Source organism: Phalacrocorax carbo, chromosome 7 (assembly GCF_963921805.1).
Source record: "Phalacrocorax carbo chromosome 7, bPhaCar2.1, whole genome shotgun sequence".
Taxonomy (NCBI): domain Eukaryota; kingdom Metazoa; phylum Chordata; class Aves; order Suliformes; family Phalacrocoracidae; genus Phalacrocorax; species Phalacrocorax carbo.
Genome location: NC_087519.1, coordinates 29,921,174 through 29,941,820, shown reverse-complemented (window position 1 = coordinate 29,941,820; position 20,647 = coordinate 29,921,174). Strand labels below are relative to the sequence as shown.

At 43.8% G+C, this 20,647-nt stretch overlaps 1 protein-coding gene across 1 annotated transcript in view; it reads left to right on the top strand.

Moving 5' to 3' along the window:
* GPC1 (glypican 1) overlaps window positions 1–20,647 on the top strand; it is a 224,487-nt gene that overhangs the window by 175,462 nt on the left and 28,378 nt on the right. The window contains exon 3 of the mRNA XM_064457300.1: window positions 17,381–17,772. Coding sequence (XP_064313370.1) covers window positions 17,381–17,772 — 392 coding nt within the window. The remainder of the gene's footprint in view (window positions 1–17,380; window positions 17,773–20,647) is intronic.

The window sequence follows — 20,647 nt, the reverse complement described above, 5'->3', positions numbered from 1 at the left end:
TTGTTCCTTCTCCAGGGCCCTTCTGGCTGGCAGCTTCCACATCTGTGGTGTTTCAGGACTGGGAGCAGCTATTCAACATTGGGAATGGTCTTTTGGTTTGCTTTGTCCTGTCTAAACTGCACAGAAAAGTACTTGATGTCCTCTTGAAAAGCTCGCAGAACTTAAAATTAGTTCCTCCAGACACAAATTGGCTTACTTGGATTATATTATCTGGGGAATGTACATCACTTGACCAATAATATTTTTTCCTGAGCACACCAGAAACTTATGACTGTTTTATAGTCAGCAAGTTAAAAGCAGACTTCAGCTGAAACAGCTGGGTGAGCCATTGGTCTGAACTGAGATGGAACATCCTGAGGGAAGCAAAGGCAAATTGTTGCATTACACCCTGCCACAACCAGCGTGGAACAGTCAATATATAGGATAGGTTCTCTGTACCAGAGGGCCATAAGGAGGGTACTGCTCAGGTTGCCTTGTTATCTGTTGGCTCTGCCCAGGGCTGACAGTAAGCTGTATTTATTATTATCATGGTTGCAGTGATAGTATAAGCCATCTTTGTAGGTTTACTTGGATTCATGTACACGCAGAGGAGATTTTCAGGTCTCACTCCCAGTGTGCTTATAAAGAAAAGGCTGCATCTGTGTCACCTGGACAAGCTGTCTATTAATAAGTTGGGTTATAACATGGTCTACTTCACCCAGTCTAAACTTGTGTTCAGAAAGCACGTCTGCACATCATAATCTGGCAGTGTATCACATGGCTTTTCATTAGCAGGAGATACATAAGTTGTTATCCTAATTAAGTTAATCACTGGGTTAGGGAGGATCCCTGGGGATACACTTAGGCACAACAAGGTCACAGGAGGGGATTTGCATCAGGAAAAAGCTTCTGATTTAGGGTGCCAGAAAGAAGAGTTTGTAAAAGCCCTGGGTCCCAGTTATAGGCAGGCTATGGGGTGCCTCATCCCCAGTGAGCCAAGCATGACTGAGAGGTGGATCTGGAGAGTGATGTGTGGCTAGGACGGTGTGGGTTTGCTAGGGTTCAGTGGGTCTGCATTCTGAGCCTAGTGACTGGTTTCTTAACTTTCTTTTCCCAGAGAATAACATTAGCTTTGATTCTTACCTTGATCTTGACAGCATCCCAGGATAATTAGGGTAAAGGCAATTAGTAAGGTGCGCCCTTGCTTATGCAGGAAGCACCAAAGTTATCTTGTGTGCCTTCTGCCCCATGAATGTTTTGTGGTTCCTCTATTACCCTAGATGTCTTGGTCATTTTGTTTCATGTCCACCAAATGGACTTTCCTTTTTCTGTTTTGATCATCTTTTGAGTTTATTTTAGTCTTCAGCATCCAGGACATTTTTTAACAGGGCTGGGTTTTTCCATAACTTGTCTGTTTGAAATGGTATTTCCTTTTGTCTGTTCTAAATCTTCTGCCAGATCTGAGATTTCTCTGATTGTCCCCAAGTATTCACGATAAGAGAAAAAAGGTGAATGGCAGCTGCTCGTCAACATCTCTGTGCATCCTCATAAATGCATACTAAATGCATTCATTTATCTAGCTGTTTAATGGGGATTTCAATCTAAATTAATCTGAGAACATTTATAAGAAGTCAGAATTTATTATTCATGTCCAATTCACTGGTGCAATGTACTTGCAATAAGATCTGATAATAAAAAAGGAAAGCTTGAAGTTGAGTAAAGTGAAACAAGCACATGCTTTTAACAAGTATCCATTTCTCCTATCCTTCAAACTTGGACCTGAGCCAGAGATGCTTCAAAAGCAGCAGAAACCCTAACTCAGGCATGAGGAGCGTGCCAGCATCCCAGGGTAACCAAAGCCTTTTTTCAGTTGTTTTAAATCAATTTTTAAAAAGAAGGAGCACGTGTCATTTCCTCTCTTTTTTTTTTTTCCCCTAAGCATAGCTACAGTCAGAGTGTGGTTAGCATTCCGGTTCTCAGCAATATTTTCTTTAACACACATTTTTGATCTCCGTTCTGTAAGCATGATGACAGCCCATGGCAGATGCAGATGTTTTCAGTCATTGATGTATTCAGCTGATAGTCCTAAGAGGCACAAGGCGCCCGGATAGGTTGTCTTCCAAGGTTTTGTGATGCTTGCAAATTCTAAAGTGATTTATGTTTGAATCATATAAATTATAAATACATGCATTATACATACATCTTAAAATGGAATTAATGAGGATGGGAGATCAGAGACGTTTCTCAACTTCTTGCAGATTCTTTCCCAAGTCTTCAAAATCGTGTTTCCTCCAGGTAATGTTCTGATGAGGTTTAAGTGTCTACAAATACCGTGGAGGAGACTGCTGGTCTGTAAGTCAACCCTGGCTGCAGGAAGCACACTTGATCTGGAGGGGTGGGATGTCTCAAACACAAATTGGTTTCTGCTTTGCTTTACTTGGGCCCCTAAATAAGGACTACATTTTGTTCATGATGGTTCAGGTTTGCAGTGCTCACACAGAGTGAAGATGCCACATGGGCAAGTGAAAAAGCTGATGTCTTCTGTCTGTCCTGTTTATGCAGAGTGAAGGCAGAGGGTGCAGAAGTGACCAGTAGCCATGTATTTATAGATTGCTGCTGCATTATGCACCACTGTCAGGTGTAGCCTATGTGGCTATCCACAGGGATTTCGCCAAATTGTTGGACTGGGAACATACAGTCAGCTACTGTGCCTCATCTGAAAACAGTGTTGGTGAACAGCTGAGGGATGGGGGTTTTTCAAGCCACAGTTAGGATTGAACAGCGACTTCCTTTGTCGTACAATTTTCCAAAGCAAATAGATTTTGTGGCAGATTTTCCATTCTGGTCACAGTCATAATGCAATTTTACTTTAAAGGCTTACACACAAGTAATAAATCAAACCAGTAATATGTAATGTGTATAGTCCACAAACAAACAAAAATATGTTTTATACCCATTTATGCCCATTAGAAAATATATTCGGACATAATTGAAAAAAGCCTAAATACTGGACAAGGTTCTTTACTTCTGTGAATCTCAATGAAATGCAGGAGTAACTCAGTAGTACTACAGTTATCTTTACAACTTAGGTGTCCATAGCTTGTGGTGTCTCAGTATTTTGACTCATTCTAGATTTGAACTGATCTTCTTCATAAGGCTTTCAACTCCAAGTCAAGGCTTAGGACACTTGAGCTATTGCACCTCCTGGGCTGGTGCCACATTTCCATCCACCATCAATTCATTCAGAAGAGATGACAGGGCTGAATGAAGTCTTTCTACTTGTTTGGTTTTCTGTGATCCAACATTCACTGAGTGATCAACCACATCTCATTGGCTAGACCCAGCACTACCTGGCGGTTGCAGGTAGGCTCCAGCCAAGCAAGGCTTCTGAGCTCAGACAGAGAATCCAGTGGTTTTGTCCAACCATGGCTATGGGCCATTAAGTAGACACTTAGCAGCCTTTAAAAAAAAAAGCCCAAGCGAAAAATAAGGTAGGTAAGCTAAGCTTAAATCTCTCTTTAGGACTGCTTTATAAGTGACTTTGTGTTTAAAAATAGAAGTAGTTGAATGATGCTCAGGATTTTAGAAAATCAAGCTATATCTAAGTTTTTATCATTATCAAGTTTTTATCATTATCAATCATTTTATCAAGTGAAAAGTTAGCAGTGTTTAACAAAACAGGTGCTATCAGGTGGGAGGACACCTAAAATTATGCTACTGGATTTATTACTGTAATATCTGCCAGGGAACATTAATTCCTTTTCTTTAACAATTGATAAAAATTGCTTCTTTTGAAGCAAGCACCTAAAATCTGGGAAAAGGACACACTTCTCTGTCCTCTGGGGAAAGAAGTACCATGTGGCTGTACCTAGTACAATCCCCATGCATTGAAGCGCTGAGGGACTGCTGTTTTACCCACCACCCTTCTGACTTTTCCTGATTTCTGAAGCTGTGTTGTAGTGTCTTAATATTATTTTAGGGTAGCTGTATATAATACAGCTGTATTTCAGCTATATTAAAATAGCAATTGATGTTAATTTGCCTACTAGTCAAAAAACAGTCATGCATATTATTGTACATGTGTATGTTCTTAGCACCCAGCTGTCAGATACACGTGAATGCTACATACTTCAAGTTGCCTGTTAACAGTAGCTGTCTTCTGTCATCTTTACCTGCTTCTCTTTTTCATACTAGTTCCATGGGTGGGAATGTCATGAGCAAATTATTTTTACAAAGAGAAAAGTTCGTTTCTGATGGCATTGAAAGCGAGACAACTAGAGATTAAGAGCTTTATACAGACTTAGATAAACTCCTGCAATAATAACAGGGGAACTTTGCCTGGCTAGAGTATTATTCACACAGCTGGTAATTACTCTCCTCCTTGATCCTTTGGGAAAGCCCATGTGTCAGATACTCAAGATACTTAGATATTCAAGGACCATGTGTTTTGGATACGCTATACTGCAAAAATGCAGTGGCAAGCATAGATTCAAATGGTCTAATTAACCCAAAAATAAATAGTTTGTCTAGAGGCCATTTTGAGTGGAGGGCAACACTAATGAAAAAGATAAAAAGCTGAAGTCACTTCTGTCCCACTGCCACAGTGTGAAGCCTACAGCTTTTGGAAATTTAAACATGGAGTTTTGATCTTGAAAAATACGCAGTGAGGATGCTTGAGTGCATAAGTCCCTCTTTGAATGTGGAAGGTGTCACAGATAGGCACAAAACATGAAGGTTTTTTCTTTTACTTTTTTGTTGAGACAATGAAATGCGTTTAATTTTAGAGAGATAATAATTTGCTGATGTTTTTCTCCATGAAAATATTACAGCCAAGAGCCTGACTTAGTGACAAATTGGATCAAGATATTGTACATTTTGTAAGTAAGGAAGAAGTTAGATGTGTGTCAGAAGTTATAAAGGCTTAATTATTTCCAGCCTTCAGCAAAGGAGGCTGAGATGTTGTGCCCTGGCAGGTTAACATGCAAAGCGGCAGCTGTCTGGTGCTTGCTGAAAAGAGACAGAAAGTCAAACTCAGCCTCTGTGGGGCAGATCGGGAAGGTGGTGTTGGAAACATGACAACCTGCATGGGCCTCTCCTGAGCAAATCCATTGCTTCTCTCATTCATGCCATGTCTCTGCAGTTTGTCACCAGCCCAGTACATGGGTATGCAGCTGGGGCATCGCGAGGTTACCTTGGCCGTCCCTTTTTTATCTGTAGCTGGGAGAGCACATTTCCGCATAACTGACTGTTTATTTCAGCTGGAGGAAAGGAACACTTTTCTTTCTGGAGTGAAAAATACCACTGCTGTATAGGTATGTACTGTGCATTTTTCCAGGGTGTAATTCGCACCTTTTAAAACTGCCAGCTAACCGTCAGTATTGTAAGATACTTCTGAGTTTATTTTACTGTTAAAAAAATTGAGCCTTTCAGGTCTTGCTGAATAAACGTGGAAAGGAACAGGCAGTATTAGCAATTACTTTTACCACCTTTCATGTTTCTGTCAGTGATAGCTATGATGCTTGTTGGTTTGCCTTTAAAGGCAGGCTTTCTTAGAGGAAAAAATGAGCATGGAATTCATCTTGCAAAATTTCATTTATCCAAGAGTTCAGCCTACTCTAGCTTAGTTATCCCAGCTCCTACTACAGTCTATAGAGAAAGATGAGCGGCTCTAAAGAGCTCAACGCATGCTAAAGAGGGAGGTGCCTTTTCTTCCTTAAGTGAGGACTAAGCCGCCAGATCAGACTTGTCTCCTGTTTGATGAATCCCACCCACGCTCCTTCCCAGTCCTTATCTCATGGAGAGGTTGTGGTGAAATCTGTTTGATAAGAGCATGCTGGGGCAAGAGTTACAGTTCATCATTTGCTGCAAGTCTGTAGTTGTAGCACAGATATATTTAGAAGGAGCTGTGATTAAAATCCCTAGCTAGCTCAGATCCCAGGAGCACACATGGGGAAAATAATCCTAAGATTCACATCTCTTGTATTTGCTTATCCCACTCAGGATGCAAACAGACCAAATCCCATCCGCAAGGGCTTTCAGCCTACGGCAGGTTTCCTCACAGCAAGACCTTGCAGCACAGCTCTTTGTTCTCCACCAGGCAGGCTGGAGCACAAGGCTCCTCTGCGCGGAGCATAGGACCTCAGACCACAAGAGTCTTCTCAGCTTGATACACTGGCAAAACGAGCCTGTGCTGAGGAGGAAAAGGGTAATGGCAAAGAAAATGAAGGAACACAGTTACTTTTTATAGATAAGACTCTTCAGCTTAGCAAAGACATGGAGGTATGATAGAGGTCTGTGAAAGACTTAGAGGTGGCAAGTAAGGGGTAAGTACACTGTATTTCTTACACTAGAAGGTTTATGACTGTTGTACTGTAGAGATTTAAAACCAGCGGAGGTAAGTACTTTTCCCCAGAAAATGTAACTAAAAGTGGGGCTTATTGCAAGAGCCCAATAGTGTACCTAAGCTCAGACAGGGTCTGACAAGCCCATGGAAGCTGGTGGCAATCAGTGACTCTTAAACATTGAGGCTTGGCCAGGAAATCTTTCAGTGCATGAGTTTTGAGGGGTAAGGTCATCCCTTGTCCTGTTGTTAGTGCCTTTCCTAAGTATGCAGTATTGACTAGCCTCTAGTGTTGCACACTTGCCTGTAACTCCAGACTGTATTGCTTACCCAGTTATAGCCTCATATGTAAATACTCAGAGTATCCAGAAAAGACATGCATTTCTGTGGCTTGTTTCACTGTGTTGGATTACGGCATTACGGCTTCAATCTAAAAAGGGTTTTGAGATGTACAGGGTACAAGGTTGAAACTTGACGGAGGCCCAAGTTTGAAAAAACCATGTGAAAAATCTAGCCTACGTGCAGCTTGTCTTTCAGTCTCATAGATGGACACAGAGCCATAGTCGCCTACAACTTTTGAATATTTCCAGCTGTGTGTGTGCAGGGGGCCTTCTGCCTGTGTGCACCACCGGAGGCCATTTGACCTTGTCATTGCACACACAAACCTTGGCACACCTTAATAGCTGACTCCTGCTTGATCGTTTCAACCTTTGGAGCATGGCCACACACATGCACATGTGCACCTCCACATGTGCAGCCCAGAGCAGCCACCGGGCCACCCTTGCCCCAAGCACCCCTCCTCCTGCCCTGGGTATTACACTGCAGCAAGCTTCCTAACATGGAAATTTCAAGCCTAAACAACAGAGGAGCTACCCAGGCAAATGGTTTGGATGTCAGGTGCATTACAGTTCATGGCATTAATATCCTGGAGTCTGTTAGGGTGTTGTGTGGCGCCTGGAATCACTTTCCGAGCAGATGCGTGCCACTTGCTCCTGCTCCCTCCTTGCTATTTTTCCACTGGGCAGAAGGGAATACCAGGCTCGGGTGTGCCAGCATGGGGATGCTGGCTGCTATTAATGCTGCAGCGTATGCACAGGCTTTGCTTATATGTCCTGCCAGTCCTACAGACTGTTTAGTGTTCTGTGCCCCCCACTCCCAAGTGACTCATGTCTTTGCAAAGTTGTTATATGAACTTGAATTCAGGGGTCTTAAAGTTTGTACAGATCTGTTTCTGAGGGACATTAGGAAGGTAATCCAGAGCACATCAAGATCATCAAAGTCTAAAGAGGTTTCTTCACTAGCTGTGCTTTGGAGAGAACTGCTACTGGGGCTGGGGAGGGTCTCAGTGACTGTGCCTGTGACACGCAGGCTTGCTGCTGTCACCTTGGGCGGCTTTCCTTGGGCACCCAGTAGTTGTATGGTGCTCACCAGGAGGACAAGCAGAATATCCATTTTCCCACTGTTCCTCAAGTGAGGGTCACCGCTTCCCTCTGAGGAAATTTCCACTCCCTTATTTTGGTAGCTGGATCCAGTCCTGCTTCCCTTAGATAAAAGCAAGCTATCTTGGCAAGTTGTAGAAACAGGAGGAGGAATATGCAGAATGAAAAAATAGATGCAAATAATTACATGTCTCCACTATTCAAAACAGTGTCAAATGGGCACGAGCTTCCATTGTAAATGTATGAAAATGTTATCCAAGTCTTGGGAGGAAAAGTGCAGTTTCTTTGGAGTGACTGGCAGTGCTTCCTCCCTGGGTCTCTCGCTAGCAGAGCCATGTTCCAAGACAGATTTTCATGCAACAGCAGCTTTTGTTTTTTTTTTTTCCCCAGGAAAAAGTTTCTTTGTTCTATCAAAAAGCTCTTCTTTTTCTTAACAAAAGAAACCAGCTGTCTGATGTATATCCCAGTCTAAAACCAGCTTAAGGTAGTCTATCTTTTGGTCTTAGCCAAAGCCAGCTATTGTAAAGATTAGGTCAAATCTTATATAGCTACCTGCTTTCACTGTTGCTCATGGTGTATCTGTTCTATCAACTAATCTCATCTCAGGAGACTTCAAGGGCATTTGCATCTGTGCCTTGAGTAGTTAATTAAGCTGAAGAAGATGGAAATTAGTAAAGGAATTATCAGGTGGAGGACTTGCTAAAGGGGAGGTAGCAATACGTTGTTTTGAAAGAAGAGCTCCTGGGGTGGAGGGAGGTCCCAGTTGTGGTTTACAAAGACAGGCCTAGAGCCCAGCCTGGTTAACAGTCCCATTAAAGACTGGCACAAATGGTAAGAAAGGTGTTCATGAAATTAATTGATGACACAGTGCTGGGAAAAGTTGTCAATATTGAAGAGAATAGTGGATAACTATGATGACCAAAATAATGGAAATAGGGTAAACTTCAGTTTTCCAGAGTGAGGCATACAGCTGGGGACTAACTGGTTGGAAACAGCAAAGGAGAGAGTTGGAGGATGGCAGAAAGTCTGTGAAATGCTAATGTGATGCATTCCTTAAAAAGGTAGGCGCAGTCCTTGCAGTATTAACAGTATTATTTCCAGTGAAGAAAAGGAAATGTTCTTTGTAGTTCTGACCATCCACAGTTAAGAAAAGTTAATGACGATCAGAAGAGGTGAAGAGACAGTGGAATGACCAAGAGGGCTGGAGAGTCTGTCGGGTGTAAAGAGGGCAAAGTACCTTTGCTTGTGTAGCAAGGCAGCATGGATGCTGAGAAAATATGGGACTTCATGTATAAATATCTCAGAGACTGAACACCAGGAAACAAAAACAACTATTGAAACTGTAGGACCACATTGGCAATGACCAAGTGGATAAAGAATGAACTTCGACCAGATATTGAGAAAAGGAGCCTACCCATCTGAGGGGATGTTCTGGACCAGCCTTTCAATAGGAACAGGGAGGTCAAAATCTCTAACTGTTCTTGTGCTGGGCACTGAGCAGGCCTAGGAGCATACTAAATCAGGTGATTGCATGGCAGAGCTGGCACTTGTCTCTGACCCACAACATCTCTTCAGTCTCTTCAGTCCTATGTTCCTACACTGTTCTTAGCACCCCCTAGATGCAGAGTGCAGAGGAGAAATCAGATAAAGGTATTTGGCTCCCCTTTAATGCAAAGTGGCTCTTTGGAGAGAATCCTAAAAGTTTAGAAGTTGTACTACCTAAAAGCATCATAATTCTTGCATCCTGGCATATTTGCTCACGCTGTTCATCTTTTGGCTTCTAGATAGAAGCTAATTTTATCTCCATTTGTTTGGGCTTTTTTGCAATCTGAGTCTTGGTTTCTCATGATGCCTCTTAGGTCACAGCCACCAAACAGGGGCTATGTGTAATGTGGGACAGACATTGTAGAGGAAACTGATCCAGAATACACAGGGAGGGACTGCATTCTCCAGGGTAGATCAGGACTGAGGAACAGGAACTGAGCTACACAAGAGCAGCTGTTTCATAGGAGTGTGAAACTGTGAGGAGAGAGGTATCTCCCAAGGAAAATGCCGTCAGGATTGCTACATGCAGGGCTATTGGCACATGGAGCCTAAGCCACTTGGTCTCATCCTTGGTTATTTCCTTTGGCAGCACCCAGCTAAGGTACAAACTGGAGCATATCACTGCTGTTGTATTGGTATCAGCTCTTCAGCACAGGCATGGGTAGCACTTAATAATAAGTAATAACAATTTTATAAATAAAATATCACTGTACTTGCTGAAGAGAATAAAATAGACATGAATACATTAGATTTGGATTTTAATGGCTTAAATCTGTTGCATTAAAAGCAACTGGAGAAGCAAATTGGTATTGGGATGCGCAGCAGTGTATTAAATGGGAACTCAGCCCGGGAAAATACTTGCCTCAGACCAACAGGGCTGGCCCCAAGAGGGAGCTCTGCTCTAGTAGACATCCCCGTGCTATTTCTTTCCGTGCTTTTATTGCTGTACAGGACACCACAGAGTCAGCCTATTTTTCTCTCCTGTTCTTAGTCCAGTCTTGAAATATGATAGCAGTGTTAATGGTGGGCATATTTCACTCGGCCTCCCTTCAGAGCTGTGGAGACGCTCCACACCTCTGACCCTGCGTGAATTCCACCACGGACTTCTGTGCTTGCTCAAACTTGAGAAACTATGACACAGTATTTGATGCTTCTTCCTCCTCACATTTTTGCCCCCACCTCCAGCTATCCTGGCAGTTTATGGCTGCACTACAAGGCCCTTAGATCACAAATCTAGCTCACCATGCAAAGCTGTCCAGCCAACAGGAGATTTTTCATCTTGCCCCCCTGCTGAAAAACTTGTAGCATTTGCATGAGGCCATCATTCCTGCAGCTGTACAGCACTGCTGCACTATGTGGTTGCAGCATAAATCATTAGGAGTTCCTGCAAGGACTACTCAGGGTGGGACAGTCTGCTGTTAAGAAAAGAAGTAGGGGAGAGCTTGGAGCTGGAAGGTGGAGACAGGGCAGAGCCCTGGGTGCTGCTTCTGCTGCTCCAAGGGACAGTGAAGGGTTGGAGGTGTCATCTTCCATGGACTTCCTTCCATCTCCTAGAGAAGCTGGTGGCTCATGGCTTGGACGGGTGTACTCTTCACTGAGTAAAAAATTGGCTGGATGGCCAAGCCCAGAGAGTTGTGGTGAACGGAGCTAAATCCAGTTGGTGGCCAGTCATGAGCGGGGTTCCCCACAGCTCAGTGTTGGGGCCAGTCTTGTTTAATATCTTTATCAATGATCTGGACAAGGGGATCAAGTGCACCCTTAGTAAGTTTGTACACGACACCAAGTTGTGTGGGAGCGTTGATCTGCTCGAGGGTAGGAAGGCTCTGCAGAGGGGCCTGGACAGGCTGGATTGATGGGCCGAGGCTAATTGTATGAGGTTTAACAAGGCTCAGTGCCAGGTCCTGCACTTCGGTCACAGCAACCCCATGCAACGCTACAGGCTTGGGGAGGAGTGGCTGGAGAGATGCCTGGCGGAGAAGGATCTGGAGGTGCTGGTTGACAGCTGGCTGAACATGAGCCAGCAGTGTGCCCAGGTGGCCAAGAAGGCCAACAGCATCCTGGCTTGTATCAGGAATAGTGTGGCCAGCAGGAGCAGGGAGGTGATGGTGCCCCTGTACTGGGCACTGGTGAGGCCGCACCTTGAGTACTGTGTGCAGTTTTGGGTCCCTCACTACAAGACGGACATTGAGGTGCTGGAGCCTGTCCAAAGAAGGGCAATGAAGCTGGTGAAGGGTCTAGAGAGCAAATCTTATGAGGAGAGGTTGAGGGAACTTGGGTTGTTTAGTCTGGAGAAGAGGAGGCTGAGGGGAGACCTTATCACTCTCTACAACTACCTGAAAGGAGGTTGTAGCGAGGTGGGTGTAGGTCTCTTCTCCCAGGTCACTAGTGATAGAATGAGAGGAAATGGCTTCAAGCTGAGTCAGAGCAGGTTTAGATTGGATATTAGGAAAAATTTCTTTACTGAAAGAGTGGTCAGGCATTGGAACAGGCTGCCTAGAGAGGTGGTAGAGTTGCCATCCTGGAGATATTTAAAAGATGTGTAGATGTGGCACTTCAGTGCATGGTTTAGAAAACATGGTAGTATTGAGTTGATGGTTGGACTTGATGATCCTAGAGGTCTTTTCCAACCTGAATGAGTCTATGATTCTATGATCTTGAGACCTGCACCCTGGTGCCTTTCCCTTCCTCTTCTCTCTGACTTCCAGATGCAGGTAGAGAGGGTTGCCCAGAGTCTTCACCAAATCCAATCATCCAATGTTAAACCTGCCTTTAGGAACAGGTTTCTTAAAATCTGATTTTGGAATTAATGGCATCATGTGAGCAATGTGTTTTCTTCTCTCATCTCCTCAGTTTTGGTGCTACTCTTTTTACAGTTGTTAAGACTTTTTGTACTGCAGTTTTCTGCTTAACTCTTTAATAATATTAAGATGGAAAGTAATTTAGTCACCTTTCTCCAATTGTCATATTTCTTCTAGTCTGCCTCTAAAATTTGATGGGGTTTGAAGAAAGTCAGATCTGCTGCGTGCCCAAAGAGCATTTGGATGTTCTTCCTTCAGTGACCTCTTTATTCCCCCTACATCCATTACTACTCCATTGTTGAGGAAACGCCAGTGTGTTCCAGATGTTGAGTGATAAAATGGTATCAAAGAGCTTGGATAACATACTTGGTGCTGGGGGTGGTGAGGAAGGGGGAGCTCAAAACTTCCCATCTTTAGAGACAAACTGACAGTCCCTGCCTTGCTGTTCACAGCGTCCCAATTTGAATCCAGAGTTGTGAAAATGTGGAAACTGTGAAAATATGAGCTGTGAACACTGGGAAGCTATGAAGCAGGGGAATGGGTGGGGATTTACAATCTCTCTCAAATGCAAAGGTTATAGCTTCCTGTTGAAAACTTAAATCTCTGAGGAGTAAGTTTTTGTCACAACAGTGGCCAAGGTTGCAGAATTGTCTCAGGTGTAAAAAACCTTTCATTTCTTTGTTCATAACTTTCTGGCACTTTTGTACTTGATGCAGAAGTTTTTAAAACCTGGCCTCTGCCAAAAGGCAAATTTCATTTGAGCAAAGACGGTTGTCTTGTTTCTGAGCCTCAAAGTGAGAGGCAGTAATAATAATAATAATAAACCAGGCTCCCATTTCATGTTTTTTCTTTTGAATACTTTTGCAGCAAGAGTGTGAAAGGTGATGTTTCATATAGGAACAGCTTTGACTGGGGAGCTGTGCCTTTCATTGGCCCAGGAAAAATTTAGTTTGGTTTGTCTAAATTACTGGCATTAGAAAATCACATGCTGGGCTTTCCAGTGTTGCAAAGCCCTTATCAGGCAGCAGTGAGGAAGGACTCACCTGTTCAATGGCACTTTGAGAAAACTTTTTGAAAGAAGGGAAGCCCAGTCATGGATTTAGCAGGTGACTCACAGGAAGGTATCACTTCCATTGTAAAATTTCTGAGGCTGGCAGAAGCTGAGAACTTCTGTGGTTTTTCAGCACGGGTTGAGAAAATACATAACTGCTTTCTTGAGACTCAGGGTGAAACCAAATGCATCATTTCAGAGGGAAACTGGCCCTGTGCAGAGCCACCTCAGGTGTTTGTGTGCCTGCTCCCAGGGATGGGAGTGTAGCAGTGACTCCTGGAGCAAGCAAGGGCTTTAGAGCTCCAGCACTGGCTCCTCATAAGCCCTTTCCTTCCGTCCCTGCATTCCTGAGGCTAACAAAGTCATGTGCTATGGTGCATGAACGCAGACATAGGTTGAGCATGTTGCTTCTGGCCTGGAGAACGTGGTGTCAGCAGAGTTCAGGGGCCTTGGGGATGTGTCCAGGATGCGACCTGGATGAAGCTGCCTCCATGTGCTCATTACCTGCCTGAGCTACTTACTCTAATTGTCCTTAGGGAGCCAGAGCAGACCCAGCAGTGGTGGACCAAGTGAGCATTAATAAATCCAAATGGACCAACTGGGTGGTTATTTTCAACTTTGTGTAGAAATAGTGGGACAGCTGTATTACTAGACATTTCCAACCACCCAGGTTACCTAAGGGTTCCCCACCTACCATGGCTCAGGTGCTTCCCCTAGAATAAATAATTGCTTCTACCTGAAATCAAGAAGGATAGATGCCTGAACTATGGTTCAGCAAGTTGTTTTATCCCAAGGCCCTGCACATCCTTAATGTATGACACAGGTCTAAATATATTAAAAGGGTGGATATTAGTAGACAGGGACTGTCAAGGAGAAGATGCATTGTTAATTGGAGATATTTATGTCAGGTGTGTGAGCAGTGCAGGCTGAGATCATGAGGACCAGGGCAGTTAGCATAAGCTTCTGTGCATCCCTTTTGGCAAACCTCACTTCTCAGTGTCTTCTAATGCTGCAAAATGTGCATTTAAATTCTCTGCCAGGTCTGCTATTCATCACAAACACATTCAGGCTTAATTGCTAAGTAATTTTCCCTAGATAATGCAGATATATTTTTTTTTCTCTGAGTGTGAAATCTAGAAGAAGTTTCTGAAAACCAGCCACAAACGAGTTGACTGAAATTGGTGTTCACTCACTTAGGTGAGAAGTAACAGTTCATCAACTCTTAATTAGCTTGGACTTTTTTGAGAGCAGTTTCCAATTTTTTGAAAAAAAGACATACATCTTGTTTCTCCTGTAGCAATACAAAGAAGGTTATTTTACCTTGAATTGACAAATCAGTCTGCGTTTGTTGGTGTTTTCTTCCTCCTGATGGTGAGTGCCAAGCTGCATGTCGTTCCTGGATTGCTGAGCAGTTTATTCAGTTAGCATCACTTGTCACAGAGAGAAGAGCACTGATTGTACAAGGAGAGTTTGAGCTCAGTTTAATTAAATTGTGAATGGGTAACCACCAGTGCTTGGAGTGATACATTAAGATACTGAGCAGCTTTTAGATATCTCATCAGAGAAACTTTGTATTTTGTGTCTGTTGTAGGTGAATGCCATTTCTGTTCATTGTACAGGTAGGAGTGCTGTGGCAACACAAAAATGAAGCCACCTCAGATTAGTCAGACCCAAAAAGTGTCCTGCCAGAACAAATCATCTGCCTGGCAGTTATCTATTTGGCTTGCAAGCCCAGGAGTGAGCCCCTTCAGGAGATGCTGCAGGGGAAGATGACCATGCAACAAGAAGCGGTGACGCTGCAGAAGGGTCAGCCTTGAGTCAGCTCACAGCAGTGCCAGACTGGGCGGGCTGGGAGCTCGGGGCAGTGGAAGCTCTGACGTGGGCTTACACTGCTGTGATCTCCTTAGGCCAGCCTCACATGTGACACTATGGCGGGAGAGAGATGCTGGATGAGAAGCTCCCAAGTTGTAAATCATCCACTTGCAGCCTCTCACCTTTTGGTGGAGTAGCACGCTTTTCATTTTTTTCATATTGGGAACACCCCAATTTTAATTTAGTTTGTTAAAATTTAATTTAGTTTGTTAAAATACTACAAGAAGTTTCAGTATTAACAGCCTGTGGTGCAGATGCAGAGGGAATTTTCACTTGCTTGATCTGCCTGTTGAGTTTTAGCTTCATTCAAATCTAGGGAGCCAATGAGAGATTATTAATGTAGGAAAGCTTGTATGGCCCTTCCAGCCTATGAGTGTAAACAAGACCCATAGAAATAAGCTTTACTAGTTCTAAAATTTTAGAGTTGTTTAACTGTAGTCAGTGCCATTCCCTAAAAAAATACTTTGCTTAACAAAGCTTTGTACATGCAATATGCATTTTTCAGAAGCTTTTCTTTCTTTTCTTATATGCCTAGCACAGTGAAGTTAATTTATATACTTAAATATATGCTGTTTGATTTTAATTGAATAACAGTTTCCCTCCAACTAGAGCTTATCGTACATCACAAAAAAAGCAGTAATTTAGATTTAAAGAATAGTATAATCAGGTTTGCTTCAAAAAGGCCCTAAAAAGTACAAATATGATTGAAAGGAAAATTACTATTTAAATCATTTTTCCTCTTACTGACTTAAATGATGATTGAAGTTGCTTATGTAAATCAACAAATTGAATCAGACCGGTCCTGCTATGAGTTGCCTACTGTGCAGTCTCAGAGAACCTGAAGGTAGCTGGCAGTCAAGAGGATAGAAATACCTAAAGATGTTGGTAAGGAAGGAGTCAAATCTGTCATCTTTACCCTGCTGTGCATAGCAAGAGAGTCGCATTTCTCTCACTTCTACGAGAAGCTACTGAGCCTAGGGTGTAAAACCATTTAGTTGTTTACACCTAAACAAAAGCAGGATGCAAATCCAAATAAGCAAATGGGATGAGAATCTCGAACATGATAATGTTGGCCTCAGTTCAAAAACACTTGAGCCACAACCCTGTCTTTAAATACATAATAAGATGTGCCTGTACCTGTCACAGAGCTTGGGACTCTGGGATGTGCTTTACAGGCTGTGCCTTAGAGCCAGGGTGGCTGTGATGGCTAGGGCTGATGGGGGCATCTCTGTGAAGGGTTGGCAGCATCGCTGATGGCAGCCCTGCTCCATCTCACAAAGGCTTTGGAAATAATGTGTCGGAAAAATAAACATTGAGGCAGGAAAGAAGGGTGGCTCAAACAAGTTGCATTGGTTTCTCCAAAGGCAACTTCAAGTTGTGCAGTGGATCATGGTGGTTTTGTGTCGGTGGGGATGACAGCTAGTCAGGGTAAATCCACATCTTCTTCAAGTAAATGTGCTGTCCCAAAGAAGAGCTCATGCCTGCAGGGACTTTGTCTTAGGCTGCTGTGCTTTGTCCTTCAGATATGTATGCTGTACTGGAGTCCTGCTCACTTCCCCAAATTATCAGTGCCTCAGCCAGGAATGGCAGCCTTCCAAGGAAAAAGGAAATTTGGGCGGGGGTGGGGGGTGGGGGGGAAGTTCTGTTTTAAAACTGAAGAAGTTGCAGTCTTCTCCAGAAGAGCCCTCACTTTGGAATGATGGTAAGAGCAGGCAATGCTGGAGGAATTCCAATCTTTGACATGATGAAATGGAAGACTTCAGGTTACCTTCTAGATGAAATCCTTATCTGATGTGGGTGCTAGTATTGATAAACTAGTCTGACTCTAACAGCAGTCATTACAAGATAGACCTCCATTGCCTGAGCAGCGTCCAGGAAGCCTCGTGCATTTACATTTTCTGGTGATGTTTAACAAGTGTCAACTTCTGTGCCAGAAGTGGCTGGTTCTTGATACGGGGTTGAGTGTCTCATAAGGCATTGGCTGACAACTGTGGCAAGTTATGGTATATGTCAGCGATGCCAACTGATGTGTTCTGTAAAGAAAGCTTATGAGTAATGCTATGGCACCTTACCTGGGCAGAGAAGAGACTCAATTTTGGTTCCAGGTGAGGCTGCCAGAAGAGGTGGAAAGGCCTCGGCTATGGTGCTCTGACACTGGCACTGGGGGGTTCCTCCTTCAATCTTCTTAGCTAAGGCTCAAGACTGAGTGTGTGGGTAAGGTTGGTTGGAGAAATAACTCTGTTAGGGTTCTTCTCTTTCCTCAAGGAATTCAGTCATGCTGACAAAACAGTGCAGCCCATTGGTTTCCTGCTTGTCCAACCGATGCATCACTGTCTCCTTTTTCTTCTCTCTTCAGGTTATTTCCAGGATTTGTTGAACAAGTCAGAAAAGGCCCTTTATGATGCTTTTCCAAGCATGTATGGAGAATTGTACACTCAAAACATGAAGGTCTTCAAAGACTTGTACAGCGAGCTGCGCCGCTATTACCGGGGCTCCAACATCAACTTGGAAGAGGCCCTCAATGAGTTCTGGACACGCTTGCTGGAGCGGCTCTTCAAGCTGATGAATCCCCAGTACCATATCACAGATGAGTACCTGGACTGCATGGTGAAACATGCGGAGCAGCACAGACCTTTCGGGGAAGTTCCTAGGGACCTGAAGGTGAAGGCAACCCGAGCCTTCATCGCAGCACGCTCCTACGCACAGGGCTTTCTTGTGGGCAGCGATGTGGTCAAAAAGGTGTCTCAGGTATGTTGGGGTTCTTTCTTCTCCATCCTCAGATTGGCAGGAACCAGTCAACTACTGCTGTTAGGGAGAGGATGGTTTAGTTCCCTTTATGTTTTCATTACAAAGCAGCAGGTATTTTTCAGTTTTATAAAACAAACTGTTTGAGAGTCACCCATCAGAGGAAGACAACAGCAAGCCTGGACTTCTATAGGCACTGATAGCACAGAAGCAGCAAGGTATAACTCACCACAAATCAGTCTTTACCTCATTTTAGACTGTGCAGCAGAGGGCCAAGGAGATGTCAGTCGCTCAGGCTGTAAAGCCATTCTGTTGCTTCCCCAGCAGGAAGCGTGCTGCCTTATTTTCCTTCTTGATGGCGATATGATGTAGGGTGTGCAGAGCTGACTTGCCACAAGTGTGCTGGGAATAAATGCAGAGAGATGTATTTCAGTGGCTGGTGATGGGATTGCTGTGTCTGTTTATGTAGCCATGTATATTTGTACAGCTTCTGTGTACAAAGAGGGTGAGCTTGTAAAGTGCATTGGGATCTTCTGGGATGAAAGGTGCTATATAAATGTAAATTAACATGACTGAATCCAGGGTTTGAGGAGGAAGGAAATTCTCTCTATTCTTAACTGCAGAAGCAGCCTTTCAGAGCTAGAAGGAGGTGATTGTCCTGAAACAAGATATTCAGGCTTTTCACACAGGTAACAAGTAGAAAATCCATACTAAAAAATTACTTGCATACTGCATGTGGAGATGGCAATCAGCAGGTATGAGAATCAGGGCGTGACTAAACTATGAATGTAAAAATACGGAATTGCAATTAATTTCCTCGGAAGGTAGTGCGTAGTAATGCGTAGCAGAGGACAGTACTGTTTGATGCAGCAAATCCAGACTTTGATCTCAGGAAAAAACATTAATATGGTAACAGTGACAAATGCTTTAATTTATCATCATGGGACTATAAAACTGTTCAGCTACCCAAAAGCCTTTGTACATCTCATTAACATCACACTCTCTTGACACTTAAGACAGATAAAAGAGGAGAATGGTGTAATTTCAGGAGGACCAAAGTAAAATATTTTTCATAAATCCTCTGAATGGCAGAGACTTCCAGCTCGATGTGTGTGATTCTGCCTGTAGCTGACTTTGCTGGGTAAAGCAGGCTGGCAGAGCAACTGCAGTCATAGTATCAGCAGAAGAGAAGGACCTATGATACCAACATGCAGCATATTTTTCCTCCACCTTCATGTAGGCTTCTGACCCATTGGATTTTGATTCTGGTCCCCAGTTTCTGAATTCTCCTTCTCTTGGCATTGCTTATCAAACACCATATGGGGTAGATGACCAGTCACAGATCCTCCTCTTCCCTCTGCCTCCCTCCAGCCTGTTCCTCCAGGATGGAGGGTCTTCCAGGAGGGTCCCAACTGTTCCTGTCTCTCAAAAGAGCTCTCACTGGGGTTGCAGATAACCTGGCATGTTGCTGTTGTAGCATAGACTGCATGAAATGAGTCAGGAAACCTTAGCAAAGCCACCCTGAGTGCTGATTTTGTAACAAAGGCCAAAACTGGCCTATCTCCCCTGTCTTCAGGAATGGGTTTAGTACTTTAGGCAAGAGGGGGTAAGAATGCTGAGGTAAGAAATCCGTTTTATGGATGCCCTGGTAGCCCTCAGCTACGTCTAAAATAAAAGGCCTGCTTAACCCACTTTCCTTTACCGGATATGGACTTACACTAGTGCCAAATAGATGTAAAGTGCTGAATGCAATCCACAACTGGTGCATTGGTTTTAGTAATTTTTCATGTTGCTTTATACTTAGGATGTTAGGAGAAAATGTGTAAGACTTTTATTAAGATCAGAGTCTGGAATTTGACTTTCCTGTCAGCTGGTAGCAGCGGTCTTTAAAAATAACTTTTTGAGCTGAAATTTCTTAGGGAAATGTGGTGAGTGTTTTGGTCAGGAAGCCTGGGGAAAGCCCATGGAAATGGACACGTAGAAATAATTTACCTAGCTTTGGCAGTCTGAAAAATTAGATTACTTCAGGTTTATTTATTTGCAAATCCCACAAAAGCTACTGATTTTTATTAAAACCCTCCTGGTTTCATCTGCTCATGTGCTTCCCATTCAGTGTTTGTCACCTGTATCCTATCACTGTCTCAGGTCCTTGTGCAAAGTCTACATTACTGGTCATCCTAGAGAAAGACTGGTGCTGTTTGCCAGATTTTCTGGCTGTCCTAAAAGGGTGAAGAGCCTGCCCCGACTAAGCTACAGGCAGGGATTTAATAAGATTTCTTTAATCCCTGCCCCCTCTCCTCTGTGCCCAAGTGGTGTTTCTTCTCCAGCCTCCGGCTGCCTGATTCACAGGAAGACATCACTTTGGCCAGCCCTTGTCAGGTGGCTGGTGGGCACGCAGGGATAGGAACGTGAGTGGTGTGCTGGGAGCAGGCACTCTGCGTCCTGCTGGGGATAAATAGTTTGAGGGCAGCTGGGGAGAAAATGGCAAAACCATTTTTCATCTTTACTGCCATGCTATCTTTTAAGGCAAAGTCACCCTGACAGACTGCAGGCTCTGACACCAAGATCTAACGCTTTTAATGCCGCAGTTCCTGCCACCAACCTGGCCCAACACCGGCAGCGGCGGAAGCGCTGCCATCTGCACAGTGGCTATGGGAGGTGGCCCGGGGAACCTGGGACACACACGGCTGACGTGGCTGTTTGCAGCCTGGTGGTGTGGCAGGGCTGGGGCTGAATGTGCGGGTTGGCAGCCTGCCCTGGTATAGGGTTAGCTGTTACCGACACGCCACACATGGGTGGGGGTGTTGGGGCAGCATCTCTGAGTTTCTGTAGCTATTCTTTCAGCACAAATTGCAGGTTTTCATTTAAGTTGCACAAT